At 42.7% G+C, this 17,683-nt stretch overlaps 1 protein-coding gene across 1 annotated transcript; it reads right to left on the bottom strand.

The window, feature by feature from the left end:
• Nucleotides 1–1,225: 1,225 nt before the first annotated feature.
• MCM6 (minichromosome maintenance complex component 6) lies at nt 1,226–16,516 on the bottom strand. Its single transcript, XM_075430869.1, has 17 exons — nt 16,407–16,516; nt 14,922–15,068; nt 14,240–14,350; nt 13,493–13,742; nt 12,640–12,805; nt 12,408–12,553; nt 11,377–11,527; nt 10,556–10,697; nt 9,427–9,568; nt 9,183–9,290; nt 8,421–8,576; nt 7,244–7,372; nt 5,981–6,142; nt 4,694–4,829; nt 4,241–4,411; nt 2,823–2,962; nt 1,226–2,221 (listed from the first exon to the last, which is right to left on the bottom strand). Exons 1-17 carry the CDS (start codon nt 16,514–16,516, stop codon nt 2,108–2,110), a joined length of 2,481 nt encoding a protein of 826 aa, XP_075286984.1. The 3' UTR covers nt 1,226–2,107.
• Nucleotides 16,517–17,683: the final 1,167 nt, after the last annotated feature.

Genomic DNA, 17,683 nt, shown 5'->3' with positions numbered 1-17,683 from the left:
CTCAGCAGGGTGGACACATACAGATCACCTACCTGAACTGCTGCAGGGCAGAGACAGCTTGACTCTTCTACATTCCAATACAGCAAAGCTGAAGAGCTGAGAACATTTACCTCAAACTGCTGTCTGTGCTGCCTAAATACAGAACATATTTAAATCAACTAAGCACAAAGTTCTACATAACTATACTGAAAAGTCAGTTCCATTGCCCAGTTTATTTCCTGTAACTATCAGCTTTTTGTCTACAGTATATCTGGAATCATCTGGGAAACTTATTGCTCTGTCAAGCAATATAAAGTTACAGGAAAAAATGTCTCTCTACATTTGCTGTTACTCAAATAGCCAGTCTTATACAGGGATTGCTAATTTGTGTACTTCGACCCTGTTTGATTCCCAGGTGACTATTTTTTTCAGGAAGCCGAGAAAAGCTTGCTGAAACATTGTGCTTGCTGTTCTGAACAACTTAAGCACTCTCTTGCGCCTTTCCCCCCTCCCCGCCCCGAACAGCCTCAGAAGTTTGGATAGGATCTTTGCAGCACCACCTGCTGCTTGTTTTTCAGTAGAGCAGCGTTAACTCCGAGAACACCCCTCCTAGCCTATGAAGCATATAGAACTGGGGAAAGAAGCAGAAAAGCTACTTTCTCCATGTGAAAAATAGTTATCACCAAACAAAGACTGGGGGGGAAGAGAAAACATGGAAATGAAGTACAAACATATTCCTGTCCTTATTTTGAAAGTAAACGAACAATATGGAATAACATGACACTGATGTTGCTGGTGGGTGTCAATTTCTAACGAACTGTAGCATTTGCCGAGATGCAGTTTATGAAATAAAGTTGTGGAGAGAAGTTACTGCAGCTAGAGCTGGTGAGTTAATGCCCAGTGATGTGGTAGTGGTGTTGGTGACAAATGTTTATGATTCCTTCTGTTCCACAAATATAACTGTAACCTTTAGTTAAATGATAGTTAAATGATCTCTAATGACAGTTAGGCCAAAGCATATCTCTCCAAAGGTGGAAGAGACTAACAGGAAAAAAGATGACCATCTTACAAACCAGCTCCATGTCTGGATCTGCTTCAGAGACAGTTATTTCACACTATTTGTAGTTAAAGTATATAGCTTTGGTATGTTTCATGCCATTACAAATGTTTCTTCGGTGCTGGTATCAGATTGACAAGGCAAACGTTCAGCTATTTTTAACTCTTAATAGATTATTTAAGACTCCCGTAGCATACAGCAAATAATTGAGAACAACAGAAAATTTAAGTAAAATTTTCTTACAGAAAAATCTACAAACAAGTTTACAAATATAGTCTTAAAAATCCCTCACAAATGATGGCAGTTTTCAATTCACTTACAAGTCAAGACATTCATCAAGATGGAGCTTTCTGACCTGCTGATTTAAAGCCTTGCTTTGGGCTTGGCTATTTTCAATTTTCTATTTTATATATGCAACAGGAGCATACACATCTTAAGTCCATCTAAAAAGGAAGAGAAGCAATCAGAGTTTCTCATTATCCATTACTGAAAGTTAAAAAAAAAACAAACTTCTTAAAAAATACCATCTGTCATCCAGGAAGTTTAATCTTTCTGAAGACACTAACCATTTAGATCACTACTTTTTCAGCCTCAAAGCACAGGCATAGAAAATAATAATCCCACATACGAGTGACGCCAAATCCACCCCCGGACATCTCTAGACATTTAATGATCTTTTATTTATGTTAATAAGAAAAACAGTAAAAATCTATAGCACAAAAAATCTACTAAATACAATAGAAGAACAATGCAAAATTCCTCTCGTAAAACAGAAGCATCTACATAGCTTGATGCTGAAAAGAGCTATTGAATGGTTCTCCTCTGATGGCAGTGAAACCCAGAATTAATAATGAAACTAATATATTAAGTGTGTCACTTCCTTAAAAACTTTCCGGCTGTGCTCAGTGTAAATGAGCGATCACAAATTACTATCCGCACAGTGGCGCATTCCACAGTAAAGCATTCACAGCAGTTTCAGATGTTAGCTATACAGCAACCATTGCGAGAACGCAGCAAGGAATGCATTTCCCAGCACGTAACTAGTCAGTTCTACAATCCAGTTCTCAGCCCTTAGTCTTCCAGTAGATAGTTTGGGTTGACAACCAGGTATGGATCTTCATCAAAAGTCTCCTCTTCTCTGGATCCTCTCAGTCCCGACTGGGACAGTTCTATCAGAATGTGGTCCTGCAACAGGCAAAAAATTGTGTTCAAACAAGAGCAAGACAGGTTGGTTTGCACTTTTTGAAAGGCATGTCCTTTTCAAACTGGTAGCACCTCTTATTGATGAATTATTTAACCCTTTTAATTGTGAATTCCCTCTTTAACAGGTGCCTAATCTTAACAATTACGTTCAGTGGAAATCTTTCATATGTTGTATGCTTTCTGGGAAATCTAGTAGGTTTGCACCTTTAAAAATGAGAAGTATTATATATTTTCATACTTCCTCCTCCTAACTGCCCTAGTGCCCCCCATAACTTAAAGCTACCTACTGAATAAAGTGTTGTTTGCATTTCTCTATCCTGATGTATAACTAACGCTACAGAACTACAGAAAAATACCACTTGCACTTCTATAGGGACATAATATGGCATGCTTTGAACTTTTACTTGTACACATCTCTAATTTATTTCAGCGTTTTCTCTAGAATTATTTTTAAGATATCAAACAAAGAAGGCGTCAATACTACAGAAGGACAAAATACACTTCTCAAATTAGTAATCTATTAAAAATGAATCATTGCACTAAATAAGAGCCTTTTTCACTGTACACACATCTCTATACATACATAGTGCGTAAGTCGGTGAATGACTCTCTCTATGATCTTCTTTTTATTTATTAGTTCTTCTTCAGATTCTATTTCAGATTCAATTTCCTTTAGATACCAATTAATAAGTTCACTCTTCTTTAATGATGAATCGTCCTCTTCTGCAAAGAAAATAATTTGTATTAACAGCAGCAGTAAGATACCATTCAAACTGTAACAGCAAAGGATTTCTATGTTAACATTTACAATGCTGAAGAGAGAAACATGCAACAGCCCATCAGACTTCCTTCCGTTTCTTAAATCATCATGTTTTCTACAGGAGGCTGTTGTATCATGGTTTAATCAGAGACATTTAGATCGAGAATTGAAGCTTTCAGTTCTATACATCCACGTGGCTTACAACTTAAAATGAGCAGCCCAGCAATCGCATCTGCCTTCAGCTTCAAGAAAAAGTAGTTCTAAGGAGCTGTAAAACTTTCCTCTAAGTAAAGGCAAAAGAAAATCACTGCCATCCCAAGCCAAAGAGCTTATCCTTCTACAAATACTCACCATTTTGAACAGATATTGTAGTTTCTGCACTCATCCAAAAACTTCATAGCATTGGTATATGCTATCAGACATCCGCTGCATTTCATCACAGGAATAGCCTCATTGCAATTGGAACATTTCATCTCCCCATGAGAGGATGCACCCACTTGGCACATACTGGTTACGTATCTATTTTAGGCTGTGGTTGCTGTCATACATTAAAGCTCTTGCTACAGTTTTCACTGCTGCCAATTATTCTAGCTCTGTTAAACCAGCACATGCTACAAATCCTTTTCTGGATTGCTCTGTTGACATGCTCCTTGCTTTACCGGGTTTTGACAAATGACTAAGATACCAGAGCTAGAAAGTCCAAGCAGCCATATTCGTGCCATCAGACGTAGTACAGCCACATGTGTACAGGGTTGCACCTGGCCTAACCAGCCTGCTGTCTCAGCAGGAGTGAAAATACGGAGTGTAACAGCAGATGTAGGAACAGTTGCTGCCTGAACTGATGCAGCGATCTGTGCTGAACCTCAGCAGGGAAAGATTAGTTCCCTCAGAGCAGCAAGTTTGTGAACCCCTGCAGAGGTTACTCTGTTAACATGTCTGAAGTACTTCATGGACCTAGCAAGGAAGGTTTCACTCACACAGTAACGTTTACCAAACTACATTGAAAAATGCAGAGAAGGAAGTGGCAACTGTTGTTCAAGATCTATGATGACATACTTCTAATTTTTTTAATATGTGACATGCTCAAGCCCTTTCTCTCTAAAGTAGCTGAAATACACAGCTTTCTTCACAGCTAAAAAATTCCCACGTGAGCTTCAGGTGTATTTCTTTAGTAAAAGAGCCAAAGCACGCACGGTGACACAATTCAGGGTCTGCCATCTTTTTAATAAATGAATTCTTACCTTCTTCTGCTTTCCTGAGGTGCAGCACCAGGAGATTAGAAATTCGTCGATACTCAGAGAAGCCCAGCCTAAGAGAAGCTTTGGGTGCGGCATCCTGGTTCGTGTCCTCAGAATGGCCATTGATCCCATTCACAGCGGGCCCATTGACCCCAGCTGGAGCTTCTGCCTCACCTGTTTGGACACATGCCCATCTTTACATGCCATCTTTAAATCTGTAATCTCTTAACTGTTTAATACTCTGAGCCACTGAAAAGTGTTGCATTGATCATCCAGGTGAGCGGGCCCACAAGGAGGCTGAAGAAGTAAGAGAGTTAAGAATGGGAGTCAAGATTCCTAGACCTTATTAGATGAGAAATAGGTGAGAAACTGAAGAGTAGCATATACTCAAACAATGCAAGCTGTAAAGCCTGGAAGCACTTTCCCCTTTGAAAAAAATCTCTAGAAGCAGTTTACCATTGACTCCATCTTGGTCCTCTTGTTCCTCCATTTGCTGTTCATCGTCTTGGTCTAAATTGATGTCAGGAGTCTCAACTCTAATGATGGACTTATTTAAAAGCCTGAAAGCTTCCTTCACATGTTTCGGGTGAACCTGGGGAAGATTTGAAAACACACGTATTAAACAGGCATGGTAGCTCTTCTAGTGGTACAAGCTTTTTTCCCCCCCAATAGCTTCAGAACTCACCCCTGACTCTGATGGAGGGTCTTTCTACCCTTCTCACCTGATTAATCCTACACAGTAAAGACTCTGCAAGTCAAATTATATCCCACTACAAGTACTCTGAGTCCACACAAGGTTATGGAGGAAATAAGCAGCCACATGAATCTTTCAGGCTTTAGTGATCATGTGGAGTCGATAAGATTTTTCTTAAGCCAAGAACATTTTGAAGAAAGATCCGTGGAACAAGAAACATGAAAGGAATGGGTCTCAACAGAAACAATATGAGAGAGAAATGTTATTAATGAGACTCTCCTCTGGAATCGAAAAGCAAAAACTGGAAAAAATCATCTCTAGCTGAGCCATAAGCTAAAAGCTATATGTTTCTTTATAAGCTGAATTTAATTAAGAACAACCCAATGGGTGTCCTTCTTACACAACCAGTGAGCAAGTTTCTATCACTGCATGTGTCACGCAACCCCTAATCAACATTTCAAAAAGCCTGCTGAGTTTTAAAGCAGAGACTAGATGGATAATAGTCATACCACAGTTAATAGCCATAACACAATATACATTTCAACATTGGTTGATGAAAGCAGGAGCTCAGATCACAAATACAGGTACTCTTAGGGAGATTCAGATACATCGATTGACTTTGGCTTTTTAGATTGCAGATGGAAGAGAGCTGTGAGAGATTACGAACTACGCAAGATGAGCAAAGACACTGCCAACAGCCCTGGCTGATACTAGTAGATGATTGTTCTTCCTATTTGTCATGATTTGACAGGTGTCAGAGTGCTGATACAACTGTAATGAAAACAAAACAAAAAAAGAAAGCAAAACAAAAAAGCACGTTCTCAGTTTGGGCAGCTGATCTCAAGTTTTATAACACATACCTTAAAAAAAGTATTTCTGGCATAAAAATTCAGATGAGTATGACCACATCACAAGTGAAAACATGATCCAAGCTTTCCTCCTCACCCACAGGATTTAAATATGTACAATACCATCGTCAAATAGCAAAGCCAGAAATCCCACGACATTTACAGAAACATTTATACAAACTTTCACTAAAAACCTGATACCTCATCACAGCAGTGCATACGGGCCATAGCTTCAGACAGCCGAATCATGCTTTCCAGCTGTCGCACTGTGATTCTCCAGGATGACTTTGCCACTCCAGAGCCATCACGCTGCCGCAGCCGTTTATACTGCTCCACTATAAAGTCCTCAGACTCCTTAGATATCTTTGTGAGATAAGACAGTATGACAGTTTGCCATGTTAAAAGTATTAAAGCTTATGCTTCTTGCATTAGATTGGCAGTTCCCAGGCTTCTCTGTACTAGCTACCGCTTTTCTCTGAAATATTCTAGGCTATACACATACTATACATAAATATAATGACAATCATATTAAGTTAAATTATATTGTAATAGTGATTACAGTAACAATGATATTACAATAAGGACATTGACGCATTAATTATTTTACAGCAGATTTTTGATCATTTCTACTTTTCTATTCCACTGACTTCCTTCCAGGCATAATTCCTGTCTATCTCTACTAGATTGTTCTGTGGTTATTTACCTTTCATTCTGCGTGCAGACACACACACAAGCATACACTCGACATGCTAACACTGACTACAGCTTCGTGTACGTGCTTTTTAGCCTGAGTCGATCTGCATATACACAAGATCTAGCCAGAAAAGTAACTCCCCACCACACGGAAATGAATAGGAATTTTCAAAACTCTGTAAGGGAAGGTATCCTCTCCTTCCATTTGAGAAGAACTACATTAGATGAACTTCTGAAAAAAAACACACAGCCCATCCAATATTTGGATAGACCACAAAAATTTGTACTTAAAGCAGTTTCCCTTATTCTGTATTTTACCAGAAAGAAAGAAAAGTAGTATTGAGGAACCATACCCTTTTAAAATAAAGGCAAACTGATTGATTAAGCAATAAGTCATTAAAGTACAAAAATCTCTGCAGCAGTCGTGTTGAATAACCCATGCCCTTGAGGTATGAGAAAGCTAAGAAACGACCCCTCAGTCGTTCTAGACAGAGGTTAAGAACTGCCACCAAAGCAGTTAAGACTACTGATTATAACAGTCTCAGCTGGGCTGGCTGGGTTTCTGGAGTTCAAAAAGAAAAAAAAAAATAAAAAGAGTACATGGCTCCAAAATATGCTGTGTTTCTCAATAATAACTGAGTTTATGGCTCCTTTCTTGAGAGAACACTACACTAAGTGTCTTTGCATTTGCTAGAAAAAAAGCACGTTACAGAGTGACTGTTCCTTTGGACCTCCTCATACAGAACAACTTATCCAGGAAAGCAGAATTACCTTTGGTTTAAACTGTCTTGCAAACAGCAGATACCTTCTGATGTCATCTAACGAATAGACACGATCAACAGATTCTTCTACTCTGGAATGGAGATCCACTATGCGTCTGGCAATGGCATAATCTGTAACCTGGGATATTATTGCTCTGTCAGATCAAAACAACCGCTGTATTCTTCCTTCCCATTCCCCTCCCTCACTTGCACTCCTCATGGCAGAGGCAGTCTTTCCAGAAGCCAGACTCTCTGCCAGGAAGATCCAGGAGAATGCCCTGGAGGTTTTTAATACAAGGAAACATAGTGGAGAAGGGACAAAAGGCAGTTCTGGGATTTATAACCTCTTGGAACTCTACTGGGTTACAAGCTAGCCATAGAACAGGCAGAAAGCAGCACTTTGCAGCGTGGGAATTGCTTTCTTCCTTTTCAGCCTACTCTCTTTCATCAGTCACTTCTCAATTAGACAATCACCCTGAGCAAAACAGTGGAGAGAATAGCGCTGCACCAACATTAATCTCTATCTCATGCATTCCCAAGGCAAATGCCACATAAACAGGTGGTAGCAGTCTTAGCCTTAGTGACCAGCAATTTGTAAAAATGACTAATGGTGTTAAGTTTGCAGGTCAAATCACTACAAGATAAAAAAGCAGTATCCTTGTATTCAGGAGAGCATGTTCAGATTTGTACTGCCAGCTTTTAACTTCACAGACAGAGAAGAAAAGTAGAAGCAAGACAGTCTCACAAGATCAGCTTCACCTAAAATAGCAGAGGACCACCAAGACGGTCAGAGGGCAGGAGCACATGATGTGTGAGGAGAGGCTGAAACAGCTGGGTCTGCTCAGCTTGAAAAGAAAGCAACTGCCTCACTGGTGAGTATAGATGTGATGGAGACAGACTGTTCTTAGAAGTACAGATTGACAAGAGGCAACTGACACAAACTGAACCACGAGAAATTCTGATTAGATATAAAAGTTACTATTATTTTTTAAACACATGAGAGTTGTCAAACCTTGCAGTAGGGGCCTAGAGATGCTGCAGAATCTCCATCCTTGGAGATACTCAAAACTCACCAGGTCAAGGCATTGGCAGCCTGTTCTCAATGATCTGCATTGAGTGTGAGGTTAGACTAGAGACCTCTAGAAGTCTTTTCTGACATAAATTATTCCACAATTCCCTAAAATTACCTCATTACATTCATCCACAAGGACGAAGAAGAGATCAAAGCGAGACATGATGGGAGCTGAAAGGTTTATATTCTGTTTCAGTGACTTGGATCTGTCATAGCGCCCGCCAACTGGGTTTGCTGCAGCCAAAATGGAGGTCCTGGCATTCAGAGTAGCCTGACAACGAGAAAGAAAGAAAGAAAATATTAAAAAAGAATGATACCTGTGACCACTTGCTAAACCAACTCATTGCAATTTGAATGGGTCAGCATAACACCTTTCAGATAGAGTTTTAATTCAAGTATTACAACAATCACTCCTCAAAAGAGCGCAAACTCTTCTAACCAGCCCAGGTCTCTGCCCCAAGACACAGTTTGATGAGTCAATATTTTAACATTGTCATACCTTTGCCAACAATACTGAAACAAGCCCTTAAAACTGCTTTTCACAACACCCTGTTTTTAACAGTGCAAATATAGACTTTACGTCTACAAACACACATAAATCTGTATCCTCTTTTGTGGTTACTTCAAGGTTAGGATTTTCCCATTTTCTTTTTCCTGCCCACTACTATCTCTTCTATCTCTTTTCCTTTCAGTAACATTTCTGATCTTTTTTGGGTATGTGGCACAAAAACTTTGCAGGCAAGTGATCTTTGTCCTTCCTCACTGAGGCAGCTGCAGAGCTGGCACGAAAACCTGACAGATGATGCTTGATTGGTACATGTAACAAACAGCCAGGTGACCGTACAGACCACACAACCAGGGGAACAGTGCAAGCTACCTTTACTCCCGCTTTAGTAATGGATATAGTCTGCTGCTCCATCGCTTCATGAATGGCTACTTGATCCCGCACATCCATTTTGTCAAATTCATCAATGCAACAGACCCCCTGCAGCAGAAGAATAAAAATTAAGAAGTCACCCAAATTCTATCACTTTTGGGAAAAAAGCATCATTAAGACAATTTGGGGCTCTTTGTCAAAACCGTTCCAGGGATGCAGGAACCTCTCTAGTTCCCAGACTCACATTATCCGCCAGCATCAGTGCTCCAGCTTCAATGACAAATTCATGAGACTCTTCATCTTTTACAACAGCTGCTGTGAGACCAGCGGCACTGGACGCTTTTCCACTGGTGTATACCGCACGAGGACTGAACTCATCCACATGCCTATGGAGAGAAATACCCGTGAGGAATTGTACTGCACAAACTTTAAAAGTCAGATTAAAGCCTGCAGAAACCAGATAACTCTAATGTAGTGCAGCTTTCAGCCTCTCAGGCCAGGACTTGTTCCTTCCTTCAGGAAGCAATTGATATTTACGTAGGCCCTCCCACCTCTAACCATGTTTGAGCAAGATTTGGAAACTAATCCTTATCTAACTGCTGTCTATCATAGGTCTGTTCTTCACTCGTGGTTACACCAGCATTAAAAACAGTCCAGACTTCCTCCCGCAAGTCTTCTGCTGAGTTCAAAAGCTAACACAGCTCCTTGCGGGTCAGGTAAATGTCAGCACCAGGGAACAAACGGCTTCATAGCAGGAAGCAGCGAGACTGACCACAGGCAGCCTAAGGCAGCTTTTGTGGTGCCTCTACACTTCTGAGTTGCAGTGGATGCTGCAAGAACCTCAGCTTCATGGAAAATAATGCAGAGGTAAATGCGCAGCATAATAAAATAAAACCATATTACACAGCATTTCAAATAAAAAAGCATTACACCACAAGATGTAGCATAAAACATAATTATTTCATAATTACTTTTCAGGGTTAATAACTGTCTATTTGTTCAAAGTGTTGGGACCTACCAATTTAGACTTAGCTAAAAACAGAAAAAAATTATCTATCTCTGATATTTTAGTATATGCAGTAAAGAGCTTAATATTCAATGTCATTTGAAAATATTTGAAAATACATACTTCATAACTACCTAACCACCAAAAAAAGTCTTAATTCATTCTTTGTTATGAAAAGCCACAGGGCCCTGCTGAGTTTGCTTCAGCCCTATTCAAATAATTCAACGACATCCAAACAATTCCTGGAAAATATGCTTAAATATTTTACTTCCCTTTCCTCTGTTAACATAGAAAAGGCACAGTACATATTTATAGCTCTAGTCACACTGGCCAATATTTAAATATTGAATTTTAATGAGATGCTTACTTTAGAAATTGACTCTTGGCTGTACTAGGATCACCAACAACACAAACATTGATGTCACCACGCAATGAAGTGCCTTCTGAAGTGGTCTTAGGAACTCCTCCAAAAAGCATCAGCAGGACCCCACGTTTCACTTCATCATTACCTGCCCCAGGAAAGACATTCAACTAAAATTCCAAAGAAAACACCACACTTTCTTTATTTAAAAAAAAAACCAACAAACTTCAGGCCACTAGAATTTCAGAACATTTAGGCACATCCACTCAGAATTTACCTATTTTACCTAAACATCCACTAAAACTGCATTTAAGGGCTTGATACAGTTTCAGGGAAGAACGACCCAGAAAGTGGCTGAATTCCTTTATGCTATGGCAGCCCAGAATTTGGACCAAATTCAGCTGATCAAACTGTTCGGATGTAACCAAGATAAGTCCTCAAACTAGCTCTGAGCCGGAAACAACTGTAAACATATACACATACGCACATGCACAACAGCATACAAATGTTTGGAACCCTTAAATCTTTTGAAAGACATCCATAAAAAGTTAAGCTTATATCCAACTGTCAGCTGTAGGGTTTGGTTGTAGATCACCCAATAGCAAAACCAACCATTTTTACTAGTCTTGCAGGTCTTAATGATTAAATACAGCAAGTACTCAGGAAATAGGTTCTCCTTTTCCAGCACAAGCAGTGCTAGAGGGGAAAGTTTGTGATAGTTCGCAGAGGGCTTTCAATCTTTCCCAAAATGGCACAACACAGACATCAAGAAGTACTCTTTTCACAAAAGAAATCTTCCCTCTCTGATGCAACAACTGGACTCTTACCATGGATAGTGGGGAAGAGGCTGGTGCACAGATTATGGTAAAGGTTCTTATCTTGGCTCATTTCAAACACCTTTTCCCACTCTTTCACAGACATTTGGTTTTTAATGCTTTCTGCAGTCTGTTCTTCATCTCGGAGCTCTTTTCCACCAAACTAAACACAAGAAATTAAAAAAAAAAAAAAGTAATAACATGGTCAGTACCGCACGCGAGTGCTGTGGACAGGAGGTTATAAAACTTGCTCTTTAAGCTGACTGGGACAAACACATTCAGAAAAACTGACCTTAGGCTAAGGAAGATCATCACCTTATACCTTTAAAAACCAACAGACCATTTCCTAGGGAGCAAAATCAACGGAATCTAACTTCAGTTAGTGAGAAAAACCCAGGAGAGATGCTTGTTGAGAGATTATAAAGAGAGTAAATAGCATGGCTTCTTTTGGCTAAAATTTGCCTTTGTAAGCAGTCTTCATTAACCGGAATTTATAAGATCTTTCATTAGTCTGGAATGAGGCAGGAAACTTCTACCCCCAGAAAGTAAAATACACTATTTTTATCCTATGTGATGGTGAAGCTGCTAGCAGAATTATAGATTAAAATATCATACCATCTAAAACTCAGCCCTAGTCAGTATTACTTATTATGTTGTATTAACATTACAAGATGTTATGTGATAAAGCAGAGGAACAAGCAGAGGAACAAACTTTTTCCCTGTGACAAAAATGAAGTAATAGGATTTCCTGGAGGAAAAGGAAATGCTGGAGAAATGGATAAAAGCTGAATGGAAATATATGGACCATGTAGCTCTTCAGAATCAAGTGATAACATTGGTGAATAATCACATCTCTGAAAACTACTATGAACAACAAAGACAAGAAGAACAACTTGGTGTATGGATGCAATCAGAATACAAAGACCGTCAAACGCACAGGAAGGTGGTACACGTACATATTGAAAGCTTTACCTCCTTTGAGGTAAAACCACACAGAGCAGAGATCATCAATACCTTTAAATCTGCTTTCTATCCAAACTCACCCGTGGATTTGTTGGTGCAACGTAACAAGCTAGAAAAACTAGCTTATATGACAGCTCTCTGACTCCAAGGGCACGAAGTCCTCGGATGCCTTCGGTCTCATAACCCTCTGTCCCGCTCACCCGGGAGCCGGTTTCTGCGCGCACGCCTGCCATGAGAGCGGGAGTCAGAACAGCAGTTCCCAGGACAAGCAGGAGGGACGCGTCGCCGAGGTCAGGAGCGGTAGCAACAAACCTGGTGTTGAGAGCTGGGACACATCAGGCACGACAATCAGGGACCCTGTGAAGTCACATTTGTCACCTGCCTGAGCGGACTCCACAGCTTCTGCACGCAAGATGACCTCGACGCTGCGAGGAATGCTACCGCGTGGCAGCTCGGCCTGCGTCTCCTGAATGCGAACCTGGGCAGGGAGAGAATGTTAAGTGCTTAGCAGATGTCACCAAATTTGAAACTGCTTCAAAAGCTCAGCTACTCATAAATACAGTGAGTTGCATTTGCTTTCTGTCATCCATGTTAACCATGAAATTCCTCTTACAAACAAGCAAAAAAAACCTTCACTAATTGGTATCTAAGGACTCCAGGAGAAATTTAAGACGACACACAGGGGCCACCTTGACAATTCCGAGGGCTACGAAAAGCAACTTGAAGAGTCCAGTTAATGTGACTGATACAAAATATTATTGCAGGAAGTGATGTGCTAAGGATGTGGCAAAGTAAATCAATCTAGAAGAGCAAAACTTTGCCAATTAGTACTAAAGACACCTCTTTTCATACTCATATAAAACAGGTACACACGATGTACCTGTGACAGAAGACTGACAATGGCCTGAATATGTGGGTTTCAGTAGCTTACTTAGACAATAAAAGTCATGCAACAAAACTGCTTTGATATTATTCATGATTTCCCATGCTTAAACATAAGCCTTCCGTATACAGAGAGAAACTCCAGCATCTTTTCTTGAGGTCTTTTCTTGATGTCAACAGAAACAAAATTAATTATCTTCAATGTATAGCAGCACAAACAACACTTTTCAACTACCACATGAACATCATTGTTTGTCCTTGTTCCCTAACATCACCACTGTACCTTCTGGAAGTCAACAAATCTCGATTTGTTCGTGTCCAGCAGGAATCTCCTTCTATTGGCACAGACTGGGTTTCTGCAGATGTTTGGCTGTGTGTATTTAAATTGCTGTTCCACATCTTTAATCACCGTCTGGCAGTCGAGGCACAGGAAGGTTCCACTTACAAGCTCAGGATGGACTGGGTGGGTACGTACCACCTGTCCACTGATACGCATCAGTGAGCCAATCTTTGCTGATGTCAGTTCCCGAATTCTGTCGCAAACAGAAATTCATAGGGATTAAATCCTTCAGCTGAGTCGACATGTTTAGGCTCAGGGTACTACTACCCAAGTACTACGATGCAACACAGTTTCATTCAGCCTGTCACTACAGAACAGTTGTAACAGACAAAAGCAACAAAGTTACTAGAATATGTTCTCATTTTATGATTTTACATAAACTTTTAGATTAAAACTAATGGTCAAACCAATGCAAAAGTTACTTCACTGGTGCTTCAAAAGCAACACATTCGAAATAATTTTTTTAAAATTAGGTGTTACTTTTGCTTGCAGAGTATGATGAATGTAAGCATCTGAGTATGATAAACTGCTCCAGAAAAAATCCTGCACAAGATGAGGAAACTTCTTCACAACTGTTGCACTGGTAACCTGCGTATTTTATGCTGTGTAACCAAAACATTTTCAGTACGCTTTGACACTTTTTTCCAGTAGTAAAAATGCACAAGTTTCTGGAATTATTACTCATCTTACTTGTGTCTGGTAGGTAGATCTTGGAATGCAACATAAAAGTCCTTGTTTGAAGGAACATTTCCATGGTCCCTGGCAAAAGTTTTTACTGCTCGGCAGAGGTAAGGGTAAACCCTGAAATACAGAAAATAAGTTCAAATTTTATAGAAGCTATCAAAACGGCTTCTTTGTTTTGGACTACATCAAAGGCTTGTGTCATACATATCCAGCTTCTGTTTTTTACTGGCACATTATGTAAGAACACAAAAAACGAATCTAAATATGCTAAATGTGAGACTACTGCCTAATAATACTATTTGTTTTACTGTCTGGACTTTTTTAATGGACTTTTAAAAGTCTCATTTTATGACACTTTTATCGTCATATTAAGCAGTAGATACTCAAAAGGAGCCACTGGCTCTATAAAACATTTTCAGAGCAAGAAGTTCTAGAGTCTGCTCCGCACTCCTGTACTGACCATCTACTTCTTTACCAGAACAAATGCAATTGTCTACTTAACTAATAGTTTCCAGAGAGGCAAAATGAGTATCCATTTAGAAATAAGTTTTGATCTAGTAAAAAAAAAAAAAAAGATTAAATATAAGTGTTTTCAGGATACAGAAAGGAGATAAACTTCTCTCTGGTAAGACACTGTGGGCCTGAGACTGCAGCACTGCTCAGCTCTCAGCTAATCTCTATATTTTACCTGTAAAATTCCTCCTGAATAGTGGTAGAGAGCTGCTGATTGAACTGCTCCAAATCTGCAAAGCTTACGGTCAACGTGTTCCGCTCTGGCCGAATCAGTTCTTCGGCATCACGCAAGTACTTCACCTCCCCATCGCTGTTCTGGAACCTGAAAGGGATTCAGGAAAAGATTTCAAAGTTACACATCAGGCAGCAACCGAATACTGTGGAATTCGGGAGAGAAATTAAGAAGTGTGCAAGGGAACGACAGCATCCCACAGTCCCTTGCAAACGTCTTTTCCAACAGTATTTTCCCTCAGCTCCCCTTGTTACGTCTGTTCTACGAACAGCCCAACACAGTCGCACCGGGTCTACATTTTGCACAGAACTTTATTTACAGTTTAACAATGACTCCGCACTAGCGAAGCGGGTTTCGCATTGTGTCCCTCAGGGTGCTGCTACCGGTTTCCCTCATTTGCTGCTGACAGGCCCCTAGGGAGGCAAAATGCAGGGAGATGGGCGCGTTGGGGTGCGACAGCCATGCCACGACAGGGGTTTTCAACACAGCAGCCACAAAACTCGGCTGAATCACAGAATGTTCAGGGTTGGAAGGGACCTCTGTGGGTCATCTAGTCCAACCCCCCTGCAGAAGCAGGGTCACCTACAGCAGGCTGCACAGGACTGTGTCCAGGCGGGTCTTGAATATCTCCAGAGAAGGAGACTCCACAACCTCCCTGGGCAGCCTGGGCCAGGGCTTTGTCACCCTCAGAGTGAAGAAGTTCTTCCTCATGTTCAGACGGAACTTCCTCTGCTTCAGTTTGTGCCCATTGCCCCTTGTCCTGTCACTGGGCACCACTGAAAAGAGTCTGGCCCCATCCTCCTGACACCCACCCTTCAGATATCTATAAGCAATTGTAAGATCCACTCTCAGCCTTCTCTTCTTCAGGCTGAACAAGCCCAGCTCCCTCAGCCTCTCCTCATAGGAGAGATGCTCCAGTCCCCTCATCATCCTCGTAACCCTCCGCTGGACTCTCTCCAGTAGCTCCTCATCTTTCTTGAACTGGGGAGCCCAGCACTGGACACAGTACTCCAGATGGGGCCTCACCAGGGCAGAGTAGAGGTGGAGAAGAACCTCCCTCGACCTGCTGGCCACACTCCTCTTGATGCACCCCAGGAGACCATTGGCCTTCTTGGCAGCCAGGGCACGCTGCTGGCTCACGGTCAGCTTGTCATCCACCAAAAAGGGGCCAAAGCCGCCTAACAAGGCCGCGCCTGCAGCTCTCCAGGAAGGGTTTCGCCAGCCGAGGGAGAACCGCGCCCCGGCCCTAGCCCCCCGGCGAGGCAGAGGCCTCACGGCTCCCTCACGGGAGCGCTTTTTTCCCGCCTGAGACGCGAGGCGGCCCTGACAGGATCCCACCTCGCCAAATGGCGGCCCCCGCCCTCCGGCGCGCGCGGCCCGCCGCCTCCTGACGGCCCGGCCCGGCCCGGCCCGGCCGCGCTCACTCACTCCTCCAAGAAGTCCTGGAACAACTTCTGGCACTTCTCGGCCACCTCATCGCGGAGCTGCTGGTGCTGCTGCGCTGCGCCCGCGTCCACCCCCGCCGCCGCCAGGTCCATCCCGGCCCCCGCCGCCGCCGCACCACCAGCCCCGGCCCCGCCCCGCGGCTGTTCGCGCCACAGCGCACCCCGCGTGCGCCGCCGCGCCGGCCAATCGGCAGCCGTCCCGCCCCGCCTCCCCCGTCCCTCACGGACATTTTCGCGCCAAAGGCGAGCGGCGCGGCGGAGCCGGGGGCGGGGCTTGTTCCGGGGCCGCCCCCGGGGCGGTGATAGCAGCAGCAGCAGGAAGGCGGGCCCCTGCGCCGTGAGGGGAGGGCTCGGGGGAGCGTGAGTGGCGGCGGGGCTGCGTGAGGGACTCTGCCATGGAGGCCGCTGCGCCGTGTGCAGGAGGCATCTCAGGCGGCTTCTCTCGCCTCTGGCTGCTGAAGGACCAGCCTGGGGTGGAGAGGGTGCAAAGGAAGCCGGGTGAAGGCCGGGCCTTCGCCTGGGCGCTCGGCTCCCTGGCTGTGAGGCTGTGCTGGCGGGCAGGGCGGTGCGCGGTGACCTCGGCCAAGCGACGCCGCGGCTGGCAGCCGTCACTGCATGGCAGCCGGTGGCACGCGATGCCCGCTAGCAGCCGCCATTTCCGTACCGATGAAAAGCTGCTCGGAATCTCTCCACCACCCGCAAAGTCGTTAATCTCTGCCTAAACTGGGGGGTTTGCTGTAACAGAGGCAGCGAAGGGCTGACCCCTTTCCAGTTCTGAAACCCTTTAAAAAGTGCGAGCAGCGAAGCTTCCCACAGCGCTGCTGTTCCACCGTACGGTGCGCTGGCGGCATCGTGGGCAGTCTCCACTGCAAAATGGCAAAGGCTGCCTGGAAATTTGGTTTTCCAGGTATAATGAGATTCAGCTCTGCACGGTTCACTCCACTGCAGAGGTCAGAGCAGAGGGTCTAGCTAGGTTAGTCTTTTTTTTTTTTGAAGTTGTGTTATTTTAATGCAGATTGTTGTGCTTGGGTACATAGTTACAGCTTTGTGAGGGTTTTTTTGTTGTTTTTTCTTTTTGAAGATGGCCAATGGTTAAAGAGGTGGCAAAGCAGAAGGCAAACCTGCCCAACTGTTTACAACTTGTCCTATACTTACCTGGTCTTTTAAATCCAAATAAGAAAATAGTGTAACTTGCTAACTTTTTAAAAACTTGCAGTTAAATAAATTACGTATTTTGTGAGATGATACTAGCAAAAATGT

Source organism: Opisthocomus hoazin, chromosome 9 (assembly GCF_030867145.1).
Source record: "Opisthocomus hoazin isolate bOpiHoa1 chromosome 9, bOpiHoa1.hap1, whole genome shotgun sequence".
NCBI lineage: Eukaryota > Metazoa > Chordata > Aves > Opisthocomiformes > Opisthocomidae > Opisthocomus > Opisthocomus hoazin.
Note: the sequence above shows the minus strand (reverse complement) of the source record. Positions and strands in the feature narration are given on the sequence as shown.